The sequence below is a fragment of the Lasiosphaeria miniovina genome (assembly GCF_030549165.1).
Source record: "Lasiosphaeria miniovina strain SMH2392-1A chromosome Unknown B0T26scaffold_2, whole genome shotgun sequence".
Taxonomy (NCBI): domain Eukaryota; kingdom Fungi; phylum Ascomycota; class Sordariomycetes; order Sordariales; family Lasiosphaeriaceae; genus Lasiosphaeria; species Lasiosphaeria miniovina.
In genome coordinates, this window is record NW_026848221.1 from 3,499,371 (window position 1) to 3,512,039 (window position 12,669).

General features: G+C 57.9%; 4 protein-coding genes across 4 annotated transcripts; 2 read left to right on the forward strand and 2 right to left on the reverse strand.

The window, feature by feature from the left end:
• The first annotated feature begins 722 nt into the window (after positions 1-722).
• On the forward strand, positions 723-1,850 carry B0T26DRAFT_144385 (uncharacterized protein). The gene has a single exon (XM_060433424.1). The coding sequence runs from the start codon at positions 1,200-1,202 to the stop codon at positions 1,713-1,715; it is 516 nt and encodes a 171-aa protein (XP_060300611.1). The 5' UTR covers positions 723-1,199; the 3' UTR covers positions 1,716-1,850.
• A 1,160-nt stretch (positions 1,851-3,010) lies between these two features.
• Positions 3,011-4,645, forward strand: B0T26DRAFT_695646 (uncharacterized protein). The gene has a single exon (XM_060441308.1). The coding sequence runs from the start codon at positions 3,346-3,348 to the stop codon at positions 4,507-4,509; it is 1,164 nt and encodes a 387-aa protein (XP_060300612.1). The 5' UTR covers positions 3,011-3,345; the 3' UTR covers positions 4,510-4,645.
• A 381-nt stretch (positions 4,646-5,026) lies between these two features.
• B0T26DRAFT_144406 (uncharacterized protein) lies at positions 5,027-7,343 on the reverse strand. Its single transcript, XM_060433425.1, has 5 exons — positions 6,785-7,343; positions 6,301-6,576; positions 6,025-6,241; positions 5,308-5,960; positions 5,027-5,247 (listed from the first exon to the last, which is right to left on the reverse strand). The coding sequence occupies exons 1-5, from the start codon at positions 7,196-7,198 to the stop codon at positions 5,164-5,166; spliced, it is 1,644 nt and encodes a 547-aa protein (XP_060300613.1). The 5' UTR covers positions 7,199-7,343; the 3' UTR covers positions 5,027-5,163.
• A 2,664-nt stretch (positions 7,344-10,007) lies between these two features.
• B0T26DRAFT_868972 (catalase-like domain-containing protein) lies at positions 10,008-12,124 on the reverse strand (the record flags this gene model as incomplete). The annotated part of the gene is made up of 3 exons (XM_060447880.1): positions 10,008-11,564; positions 11,674-11,823; positions 11,882-12,124. 3 exons carry the CDS (start codon positions 12,122-12,124, stop codon positions 10,287-10,289), a joined length of 1,671 nt encoding a protein of 556 aa, XP_060300614.1. The 3' UTR covers positions 10,008-10,286.
• Positions 12,125-12,669: the final 545 nt, after the last annotated feature.

A 12,669-nucleotide genomic window follows, 5' to 3' on the forward strand; every position in this document is an offset into this window, starting at 1 on the left:
CGATAGTTCCATTTGGCGACATTGTTTTTGCAAGCGTGAGTGCGTGCAGTGCAGTGCGTGCAGTCAAGTGGAAAGTGCGGCGCGGCCTTGTCTCCGAACGGATTGCTGATGCAGAGGAGGGAGGCGGACAGGCAGACAGGCACATGTGCCGCCCCATCGCCCCATCGCCCCATCGCCCCTCCCTCTCCCTCACCGTCACTCCACAAGGGAGTCATTTGTTTGATCCATCCCTCCATCCCCCCATCTCGGCCCAAGGCGGCCGTGGTGGGCCGTTTACTGTGGCCGGGTGCTGGTCCCGCACACCACGCACCACGCGGGTGTGATGCCGATTACCGCATATATCGCGGGGGTTCTTTGCTGAGTGAGGCTGTCGCCCCGGAGGCGCGCAGCGCCATCATAAAGGAAGGGACAGCCCAGGTGAATTAGTTGTTCGGGTGCGGTTCCCGGGTCTTGTGTCACGTCGAGCGGCTCGTGCTACCTTTCTAGGGTTGCGTCTTTGGGAAGCCACATGCCCACAGAAATAGGCACGCAAGCCGATGCGGTCCAAAGCAAAAAATGGACTGGGGAAGAAAAAAAGAAGAATCCGTAGAAGGAATCCATGCATGTTTCGCGTGCCCGTGCAGGCCAACGCGCAAACGCCCCCCAATCCGTGGACGCAGGGCTGCGGCACAGCACTGAGAAACCCCTCACTCCCGTCCCCCTTCAGGCCTCTTCAGGGCCGAGAAGGGACCTCCCGCGGTGACGAAACAGCACGAACACAGCGCCCGCGCCGCCCGCAACAGCTGAGGCCGGGCCCAATTTTAGGTTCCTTCAGGGTCTGGCTAAGAGAGTCGGCCTACCTGACGGCCCAATCCCGCCACCAAACCGGAACAACACCTGCGGAAGACTGCATTAGTAACCCGTCTCAGTCGCCCAGGTGTTGGCCGTGCTTACGGGCCCGCCGTCCTGTCTGATTCCGGAGGGGCACGGCGCTAACGTCAGAGGAAGGGGCCTCAAGTCCTTCTCTTCTTTAATACCCGTCGCAAGCCCCCCGACCCTAGCCGTTCCCGTCTCCCCTCTGCCCTCTGGGTGAGCCGTGCGTGACATCTCATCAGTGATATCGAGCATCGGTGCTCATTTGTGTGTGTGTGTGTCTTATTCTTTCTGCTCTGTCCTTAAGTTTTGTCGCTTTTTTTTATTGTTGCTGTTCTGCTGTTCATATGACCCGAGTCGCTGGTTCGATTCTCATCTTACCTGCACTTACACCCGTCTTTGCTCGATCCGATTATATCCACACACCTCATCTCACCGCACACCTCATCTCACCACACACCTCATCTCACCACACACCTCACATCTCATACCACACCTCACCACCACACCGTGATGTTCCAGACTGTGCCCCTGAAGCGCAGTCTCTCGCGCTCCGTCATCAACCTCATCAGACGCACCCTGCCCCTGGTCAAGAGCAGACGACGCACCTGGACGACAAACGCCAAAACGAGAGCCCCAATCGACGCGTGACATGCAGGAAACAGACTGGGCGGCCGCTCACCCGCCGCCTGTGGACACCTCGTCGGGGTGCTTCTGGATGGTGGCTGGCGCACACCGTCATCGGCTCGCCCGCTTCTCTTCATCCTTTTTTTTTTCGATTCTTCATCTCGTCTGTCGCTATATCTACCTGTCTAGCCAAGAAACTGACACCTGAGCGTTTCAAGAAAGAAAGAAAAGGCTGATGGCGCTGCTGCATCGACATGTCCCGGGCTCAAGGCCTGACTGAGTCTGAATGCACACTTTGCGCCAGCCGGCCTCTCGCTTGTTTTGCGGCCTCTTGAGAGCCGTGGGTTTCTTTTGGTTCTCTTATCTTCTCTTCACTTCTCACCTCGCCGGCCAGGCGCTTTTCGATTCTTGTCAGGCGGTGTTTGGCCTGTTGGTGGCAGTCCTGAGCCGTTGTGGACTGACTCTGGACTTGCAGTGGCGTTGTCGGGGCGCGCTTTGGAGTTTCTCAAGGACCCACTTTGAATCCTATTCTCTCAGTTTTCATTCTGTCTTTTGGGGACGGGTTTTTTGCTCTTGCTCTGTCTGCAAGTGGCCATCTCTTCTTTCCGTGGGTCAACGGGTTTGTGTTATTTATGGCTGGGGATGCCCATCGAGGGCGGACAGGGAAGTACTTAAAATCAGTCAATCTTTGCCTCGTGTTCATGATGGATTTGTTCCAAAGTTATGTGAAATTAAGACTTCAACGCAAAGCACCTTAATGTGTGAAACAAAAAGACCAGCCACATTCTCAGGACGACGAGTGAGCTCAGGAACCGAAAGCGCCGTCTTCTTTCCCAAGTTTGTCTGGCCTCTTGAATTCTCGTGGCCGGGTCTTGGTGACTTCTCGGAATGTGTCATCACGCTAGCGGTCTACGCAGGGGCGTTGGATTCGCAGGTGGCTAGAGTTGCGGGATTGAAAGACAACAAGTTGAATATTTAAACATGTACCCAACCATGGAAAGGTATAAGTTGAGTTCTGTTCATGCACATTACTTGTCTGGCTAAGGCAGTGAGTGACCTGCTCCGGATATAAATGGCGCAGCATGTCTCAACCACACTTCATAGTTTATCTAAATCTCAGCTCTTGTTGAAAAAATCGGCCTTGGCTGCTGAAGACAGAATAACGCTTTTGAGGACAATCCGAGATGCCATCAACTAAATCTCGATGAAATGGATGTTCCATTCCAAGTGTTATCCTCACTTGCCGCCATAACTCATAGGCTGCGTCTCGTTGAGTCTTTGTGACTCTTAATCCACCCGAGCTTCATCCTCCAACACTGACTCCTGAATGTGCGTGCATGCCCTACAAATTCATCACCGTGCTTTACAACGGGAACTTTTGCAAAAAATCAGCACGGGTGCAACGGTTGCAATCGATGCCAGAGACTTTTGTCAAACTCTCAACAAGGCGAAGGAACAGTCTTTTAATCTCTGGGGTCATGCAACGCCTTTTCGTAGGACGAAAGAGGAAGGAGGTCGGTTGGCTTGGCACACGTTAATACGGTGCGTGCCATTTAGCCTTCAACAGGGCACCAACAATGGAATGGGTAACCCACCGCAAACACACCTTGCAATGTCGTTTTCTGCCGCTGCGCGCCTTGGCAGCGATCCTGACCTTCCACTGAGTCACCGGCGAGGAGCTCTTGAACGCATGTGAAGAAGGGGGCCATGCGACCCGGGAGAGCCCCCGTCGCTGTTGCGCCGTCTTTGTTTTTACATTCTTCCTCCTCGCCTGGGCTGGGCTGCAACTGCGATAGCGGCTGAAGCTCTGAACCGAAGGCGTAAAATCGGCACCGAGAGCCCTATCACATCGACGCACCAACCGCAATGGCGCCAACGCGGCTCTCGGGCGTCGCGGCGCTGGCCGGCCTGCTCCTAACAGCGCCGGCGCGCGCGTGGACGTACCGGGGCTTCGGCGGGTACGCGGACGCGTTCCAGGAGCGGGTGGGGCCTTACGACGCCAACTCGACGGCGTTCCTGGACGCGGTGGCGGCGTCCAACGCGTCGGGGCTGTTCCGGATCCCGGGATACGACGTGTCGAAGCCGTTCCCCGGCGAGCCGGCCGACGGGTGGACGCTCAGCGTGACGGCGCTGGACCTGTCGCAGTACGACTACCGCCAGGCCGACGCCGACGAGGCCATGCTCGGCTACAGCCTGACGATCCAGGCGCCCGAAGCGCTGCTCGTGACCAACCCCGACGGCACCAAGACCGTCCGCACCGACCCCACCTGGGGCATGTGCATGTGGTCGTTTGGCCACCCGTCGCACATCAACAAGACGCTGTGGAACAACCAGGCCAACAAACCGCTGGCGGCCGACGGGTCGTGCAAAGGGTTCCTGCCGGACGCGTGCATCGCGGCGCTCGAGAAGCGGGCGTCGACGAGCTACTGGGTGGCGGACTCGGCCGCCCAGTCCAAGGGCCCGTACGGATCCATGGTCAGCTGCGACCGCGTGGGGGTGCCAGACGAGTGCGGGCTCTCGGGGCCGGGCAACGCGGGATTCGCGGTGCCGGCGTACCTGGGCGTGCCGGTGCCGTACCTCAACGGGTCCGTGACCGACTCGGACGGGTGGCTGTTTGAGGGCGACGTTGGCAGCTACTATAACTCGACCAAGGACCTGCAGGACTACTGGGACAGCATGGTGCTCAACTTCTGGCCGCTGCTGACCGTCATGGTCAACGTCACCGTCGACCCCAACGCGACCGACTCCCAGCGCGGCCCCGGCTTCCCGCGCATGAACTGCATCTCGCCCGGCGGCGTCGGCACGAGCAAGGCCTTTACCTTTTCCGGTGTCGTGCCTGGGGCGAACGGCACCGACAACGGCGGCTCGACTGCGGGTGGCAACGGTGGCAACAATACCGGCGCTGCTGGTGGAGGCAACGGTGGCGGGGCCGACGACAAGAAGAACGGCGCGGGGATTGCACATCCGATGAGCACGGCTGTCTGGGCCGTGCTGACCTTCTCGGCCCTGTTTGGAGGGTTCATGCTGTGATCATGTCGTGCATGCGAGCCGTATTTACCTATGATAGTTAATGTCTCTTACGCCTGTCACGCAGTAACGTGTTTACCGCCATTGGGGTATATACACGCATTGAACAGTTGATAGTAATTAAAGGAAGATGAAAATGTAACCAGCGAGCTTCGCATGCTAGGTGCGAGCGCTCTGCGAAGAAATAGATGTTCCTGACATCTTCGCCGGCTTTGATGTCGGTAAAAGGGGTCGCACAGTGAGGGATGTTTCCTGTTGAGTGGGCTCAGTGACTCCGTTAATGGCGCCTCCCATGTCATCATCACCTGGGACCCAAGACACAACATTCAAGACATTCGGATCACAGCTACCCCAAAAAGAAGGGTTTACGCCCCGTCAAAATAGCATGGCATTGTATGCAAATAGGTGCTCCTTTTATCACAATCTTGCCTAATTGTAGCGAACGACGCCTGCCAGAATCATACCAGCTCGCATCCATTTCCCACCCCCAACCCGGTTCCATTATCTCCCAGCTCATAGCATCATAACCTAGAGTGTCGACGATGGTGCTCAACACAGAAGGGCAGCGCCAGTCTCGAGGCTGCCTGAGCCATGGGGGCTATGTGGTTTCAACACAGCTTTCGTTAGCCGACACCACCCCATTTCAACACGGCCCCCTTAGAAAACTGTCCCGTCGCTGTCAATCAAGATTGGCGGTTCCTTGGTGTTTGGCCGGCTGACTTCGGCAATCTCTCGGCCGCCCTGAGTGAGAATTAGCGACCTGATCAATAAAATCGGAGCGGTTCAGGTGGGAGGACGTACCTTCCAGCTGCCAGCCTCTAGGACTTGGGCTAAGCTCAGCTCGTTTCCGGCCAGCTCGGGTTTCAGCACCCTGTTAACCTCGAGACAGAGCCGATCGAGAAAGCCGACAGTAACACCTCTCCACTCCACGATGACGTCGTCGCCGGGCTCAAACATTGGTGCAACCTCGACTCCCTTGACACCGGTGCGGTCGCAGAACTTGTTATAGTTGTCCAACCCCCGATCTTGGTCTTCTTGCTTCAGGGTGAGGACGCCGAGGTCGATAAACAACCCTCCGTTCCGATACTCGGGTAGCCCAGTGAGGAGTTCTTGGCCTGCAAAATGTATCTTCATGATGCTCTGCATTGGTTGCATGAGCGAATATGTAAGCCATTGTGTGAGCTTGTGGAACGGGAGGATGCTTTCCCAGGGCGCAACGCCGTTGGACTGGCCCGTGGTGTTGGGGAAAGGCGAGAAAGTGGGGCTCGAGGGTGACTGCGCCGGCTGCGGCATCGAGCTGCAGGGCCAGGCGTCGCCGAGCGAGACACCGTTAATGGCTGTCCGGGATGCGGGCCAAACGGACGCCAGCCCGTCCATGAGCACGTTCCAGAGCACTGGCAGAGGAACGATTATGACGCTGGATGCCTGTGTGGATGGGTGGGAGAGGATATAATCTGGAATTCCACGTCAGCACAAGTGCTCGTCTCGTCAGCGGAGGAGCTGCCCTGGGAAGCATACCAAGCATGCTGCCTGGGCGGCCGTCGCTGCCGAAATACTCGGTCTTCTCCTCGAGGGTTTTCCCTAGGCGTATGAGGAGCTGCGCGCGGCCTTCTAGACCAGCCATTTCATTGCCTGGCTTCGACTGCAGCCCCTGGGCGAGCTGCTCGACCGTCAGGCTCTGGAGGCCCATCTTGTCCACCTGGTTCTTGTTCGTCTTGTCGCTCGAAAACAAGCCCTGCAGAACTAGTGTCAGCACAAGACGGCAAGGGGCGGGAGACAAGAAGCTCGACGCACGGCCTTGAACATTTCCAAGCTCGCCACGGCAATGCCCTCAGACCGCTTGTAGACGCGGCCGTTTTCGGCGCTCTTGTAGCTCCACTTGGTGCCGGCGCCAGCGTCGAGAAGCACGCTGACAAGGAACAGGTCAATCAGGCGCCTGCACCTCTCCGTGTTGTCAATCTCGTCGGGGAAGGTCGACAGGAGGTGGGCAATCCGGTCCCGTCCGCCGACGGCGAAGTGCTGGTGTCGGCCATGGGGAGGGATGCTCGTGAAAGGGGCATCGTAGTCTCTCTACAGTTGGCGATTGACAGCGTCATGTTAGCCATGCGAACGGCTGCGGGGTATTGGGGGGGGGGGGGGGGTATGTAAGGTATTGGTATTCCCGAGGTGTGGGAGCTGGAGGCGGGCTGGGTGCATGCATCCAAGCTGCGCTGCAGCAGCACGAGTCGGGCGCAATGCCGTATGCCATGGTATAGGCGGGCGGGCTGGCTGGACTTGCCTTGATAATGTTTGACACAAAAGACACTACGTCGCCAAACTTGCGCATGTCAACGTCGAAATGGTGCAGGTCGTTGCGCAGGGCCTTGTCCGCCACGATCTTGGAGCGGTCTCGGACGGCGCCCAAGCTTCGCAGGTATCCGACGGGGTCGAGCTGCGGATCGGGCGCCCTGGGCATGTCGATCTTGGGAGCCAGACCCGGGGAAAAGGGCGTGAGGGGCGTGGCTGGGCCATTCGTGCTCGCGGTGCCGCCTGAGGTTCGATTCATGATGCGATTGCTAGAGGCGATTGGCGACTTGATGCTGGACGAGGCGGCCGATGCAAGAGACGACTTGGACTGCGAAGTTGACAGTTTTGGCTCGACACCGCCGCCAACCGTCTTCGACGCCCTCTCCCTCCGCGAAAACAGCCCCATTCCTGCTTAGTCGCCCCAGCAGCCCTGCTCAGTGGCCCAAGTCGTGGCGGTCTGGCAAGAGACCCGGAAGAGGCCGATCTTGTGACGCGTGGGGCACAGCTACTGCAGACGGATGCCAACTGGACCAGTAAGCTGCCGAAGGACCAACGAAGCACCTCAACGTCCTTGTTAGTAGCGCCGTTCTGTATCTTTGGGAGTTTTAGGGGGTGGAGGGAAGACAGCGACAGCAGCGACAGTGACGGACGGCGACACGATCAAGAACAAACAGCAGCCGTTTGGATTCCGAGACCGATGGAGCGCAGCTGCAGACGGCGAAAGGCAACCAAATCGACTACAAGAATAATAACTGGACTGGATGGAAGGACGGGACAGGCCTTTGACGGGTTCCCGCCCGTCCTGCTGTCTGCCGCGAGATTTAATTACCTACATAGGTTGGATTTAGTTGCGCCTGGTCGGGCATCTACCGGGGTCAGCTACCTGGCAAAAGCATTGGCAATCGCCAACTGACTCCCGAACTGCACATGGGGCGGTTACGAGGGGCTTCTGGGCACAGCGGCTCGAGGGCGAGGGCGAGTACCTCACCTCAGTCGATAGGGAAGGCGGGGTTCACTCCACTTTGGGGGGGGAGAGGAGCTAAGCTTTGGCAGTGGGAAATTGGAGGGAAGCGGACCTGCATCTGGTTCCCCTTCACAATCGCAGCAGCGCAGCCTAGGCCTGAGGCTACAGCTAGAGAGACAAGCCGAGAACAAGTCGGTCAATACCAGTCCAGTTAACTCGTCTCGTTCTTTGACTTTCCTGCCTTCCCCGTCGTCTCTTGGATCAAGCTTGGATTCGGCTGTCAAGAGGGGATGCACGCACTTTGGGACTGGGACAGGATCGTCGATCGATTGAGCGGGGATTGGCGGGGTTGTCCCCTTTCCTCTTTCCCTTTCTCTCGAGATGGGCTGATTGCTCGTCAAACGTTCTCCGGTGGGTGCCCGGACGACTCCATGTTTGGAGAGCAGGGGCATGGGCTGTATTGACTGGCAGAGACCGGGCACAGAGAGAAAGAGGAAGTTGCACGCGATGGAACCACGACTCGTTCGTAGTTGACGACTTTGACAACGAGACTTGGGTTCCTTCGTCTCTGTCGGATCCTGGGGGTACTCTTCTTTATCGGCACTCCCTACCAATTAGAAGTACTACGACCAATAGACAATAAGACAACAAGACAACAAGAAGCTTGCACCGTTACGCCCGAGGAGTGAGTCTGAGGGAGTCTAAGATCACCGAAACACACCGGCGCCCCCTTCTTCCCACCGTGGTATCCGTACTACTGCGTGGGTATGTAATGGTAAACACAATACGTACCCAGTAATACTCCGTACCCCACCCAGAATTCTCCTCGATCCTCGCTTGCCACACGATACCTACCGATAGCTTCCCGAGCCGTGGTTCCACTAGCGGTCGTTAGTTGTCGATTAGCGACGCCGCACAGGATATCCTAGGCCGGGGCGAGAGCGGTCGGTCCGCAGGCCACCTTCGTTGAGGAGTTCAAGTCGGGAAGGGAGAAGCTCTGAACTGAATTCACCACCACGCGCCACGGCCCACCCGCCGTTCCTCCGGTTCCACGGTTCTGGGCAAATGAGCCCCTGCAAGCCACGCCGGGGACGCTCCAACTGGACGTCGTTCAGTGGCTCGAAAAGGGTGGCCGCGCCTGGCGCTTCCAAATCGGGAGCCCACTAACGAACAAGACCCCTGCCAAGCCGCATGGTTTGCTGCAGGTACAGTCCACACAGCGCAACCTCAACCCACCATCACCACCGCACGGATGAGGCAAAATTTACCAAAAAAAATCGAATGGATCGTTTCGACCTATTCGAGTTGCCTCTCCGGGAACTCAACGCAATCCTTCAGTTCCATAGAAAATGCGAGCTTCAAAGAGTGACAAGAGAGAAAGCCAGCGGGTATTTCCCTCAACTTGCTTGCACGTGTTCCATGTTATCATCTGGTTTGCAAGACAAGACAGAAAGATACTTACCAGCTCAAGCTAGCAAAAACGGAGGTTGCCGTGCCTGTCCAAGGAATGATAGTCAATATTTATGCACGGTCGCTGATTAGGTGCCCCTCAACTCGGCCTTCAGCATTTTCTTTGAAGCCGCACCCACCACAACTGCCAGACCAACGAACCCCTTTTCACGTCAGCGGTCCTCTAACCATGTTTGTAAGCAGAAGATGCGGAAATCGTGTGTCAGTGGAATTGGCACAATCACGTAACGACAACGATGCGCGGCGGAGTTGTCTTTGGTCAACTACATACTGCATAGTATTGAGTACCGAGTATCCCTACAGGATTCGCACTACAGTCCATGCAATCAGATCAAAAACTAACCAATAACAGAGGCCTAATTATGCGTTCGGAGCAAAGCCCGAGTGCACTCCAAGGAGTCGGGCAGGTCTCAGTGGCCCGCGACTGACAACATTGTGCTCAGCCGACGTCGGCCCGAAACGCTCTGTGGGCCGTGACACACTGCTCCATACCTCGACATCTCAATACCTTGCGATATCCATTTTGTTATTCCCAAAAAAGTAAAAAGAACTGGTCTCCATAATCTCTATCACATCCACCGCCCGCGAGACCGCCTGCGAGAAGCAGTCTTGGAGCCAGTGCTCCGTAAAGAGCGGATTTAACGTTCTTGGAGTTATGCAAGCGGACGGTTTGGGGAATATCGTCGCCACAGCTGGCTTCGGAAATGGCCATTCGCCAAGGGCGGCCAGCCAAAAATCCCGACCCACACACTATTGGTTGTTGGCCCGTATCTCGCAGCTCAAGCCGACGCTATGCAGCGGCATGAAGCCATCACACACGTGTTTTTCTTTCATTTACTTCCACTATCTCCTCCCTGCTGGACCCTGAAATCCGAATCACCAGTGCACTCAGCACTGCACTGAGCACTCACCTCACCCGGCACCGCTACCCCTGAGATGCCCAATGCAGCTAGGTCGCAGGCCCTTTTCTTCACATCCTTGACTGACCACACCAGAAAGCCATGACAGCGCTCGGATCTGGCAAAATCAATAAAATGCTCGAGTTTTCAGCACACGCTTTTCAGCACACGCCGTTGGCGTGGCCGCGTCCCTTGGCGGCCGACTTCACCGGCGCACCGTTGTGCATGGGCAGGCTGCTCCCCTTTGAGACGTCGAGGCCGTTGGCAAGGCGCAGCGACGGGTTCTTGGCCATGCCGTTGTGGGTGCCGTTGAAGCGCATCCCCGCGATGCCGTCGTACCCGTGAATGCCCGTGGCCTTCTCGAGCCGCGAGGCAATGTCCGGGTCGACCTCGCGGAAGATGGCGATCTGCCGCTTGAGCAGCTCCGGCTTGCGGCACACGGCCATCTTGCCCGCCACGTTGCTGATGAAGCGCTGCCGCGCCGGTTCGTCCCACACTTTCTGCCACAGCGCCCGCGGCGCGTTGAAGTCCTCGGGCCGGATCTCCGACAGGAACAGGATGGCGTCGCTCGAGAAGGACGACCCGTGCACCTTGCGCGGGTCAAAGCTCCGGCTGCGGAACTGCACGGGGTCGATCGACGACAAGTAGTTGGACCGGCTGCCCTGGTTGAAGAAGGCCATGCCGCCGTCGCGCTGGAAGCTGGCCGGCCAGTAGGCGGTGCGCGGCGCGTTGACGGGCAGCTGCTGGTAATTGACGCCGATGCGGTGCCGGTGCGTGTCCGGGTACGAGAACAGCCTGCTCTGCAGCACCGGGTCGGCGCTCGGCTCGATGCCCAGCGGCATGTGCGCCGGGTTGAAGGCGGCCTGCTCGATCTCGGCAAAGTAGTTGACGGCGTTCTCGTTGAGCGTGAACTCGCCCACCTTGCGCCGCGGGAACTGCCCCTGCGGCCACACGTGCGTCAGGTCCAGCACGTTGATGCCCTGCCGCACCCACACCTCCTCGCCCTGCTGCTCCGTCATGGTCTGGATCTCGACGCTCCACCGCGGGAAGTCGCCGCGCGCGATGGCCTCGTACAGGTCTTTCTGGCTGTAGTCGGGCGACAGCTTGACGCTGTCCTCCTGCGTGATGAAGCGCGCCCCCTGCATGCTCTTCATGTGGATCTGCACGTACACCCACTCACCCGCCGCGTTGACGAACTTGAACGTGTGTCCCGAGTACCCGTGCATGTGTCGGTACCCGTCGGGGATGCCGCGGTCGCCCAGCAGCACCATGACCTGGTGCACCGACTCGGGGTTGTTGCACAGGTAGTCCCAGAACATGGTCGAGTCGTCGCTGCTCGACAGGTGCGTCGACGGATCCCGCTTCTGCGTGTGGATGAAGTGCAGGAACTTGGCCGGGTCTCGCAGGAAGAAGACGGGCGTGTTGTTGGCTACCAGGTCCTGTTCCCACGCCACCGTGTTCCCATCGTCAGTTCAGTTGCTTTCACATCCATGGGTGGCTGAAAAGCCCACAAACACACACGCACGCAACTGTTGAGGAGAGACGTACCCAGTTTCCATCCTCGGTGCGGAACTTAACGGCGAAGCCGCGCGGGTCGCGCGCCAGGTCGTGCGAGCCCGCCTCACCACCGACCGTCGAGAAGCGCACCGTGACGGGGCACTTCTTCCCCTTGGTGCCGAAGAGGTCGGCCTGCGACAGCTCGGGGGGGGTCGGTGCACTCGAAGAAGCCGTACGCACCACTACCCTTGGCGAGCACCACGCGCTCGGGGATGCGCTCGCGGTCAAAGTGCGACAGCAGGTCAATCAGGTGGAAGTCCTGCTGCAGCAGCGGCCCCGACTCGCCCACGCGCTGCGACTCGTACGGGTGCGGCATCGGCACGCCGTTAGACGTCGTGTACACGGCGTCTTGCGACTGCATCTTGCGGTCCGTCTCGTACGTCGTGAATTGCGACGCGACGTGGGCTGTAAAGCTCATGTTGGCTGCCGCTGGGAGCGCCATCGTGTTGTGTTTGTGATGCCCTGTCCTGTCCTCTTAACCAAGTGACCGACGGCGATGCTGTTTAGTCAACCCCTGTGTTTCTGATGAGACTACCTGCGGTTGCTAGATCCTGAAGCGTGAGTCCAGTATATGAAAGACAGTAAGTAGGCTACTACTGTCTCACAGCGAAGGAAAAGAGGTGGCACGTACGCCCTAGTGCGTTAGTCCAGAACCGACTGGAGGTAAATATGCGAACATTTCCATCACGGGGGAGACTGGACACTGGACACTGGACCCTGGTCTTGGTCCTAGTCCTGGTTGATGATGCTGTCATCGACGGCAGAAGAGAGGGACAAGTAAGCGGGAGTCTCTCCCGGTGTTTTACATACCTGCCCTAGTTGCTGTGTAGATACCTCCATAGTGACGAGATCTATGACGGCATCACTACGATATTTCTAGGTCAACTGTCGCAAATCTAGAGTGATCATACCGCCGAAAAACAAGCAGCAAAATGTCTGTTTCGTCTGCCAATTCATCCTTACGGGAGTAAGCTTCCGTCTCTGGAG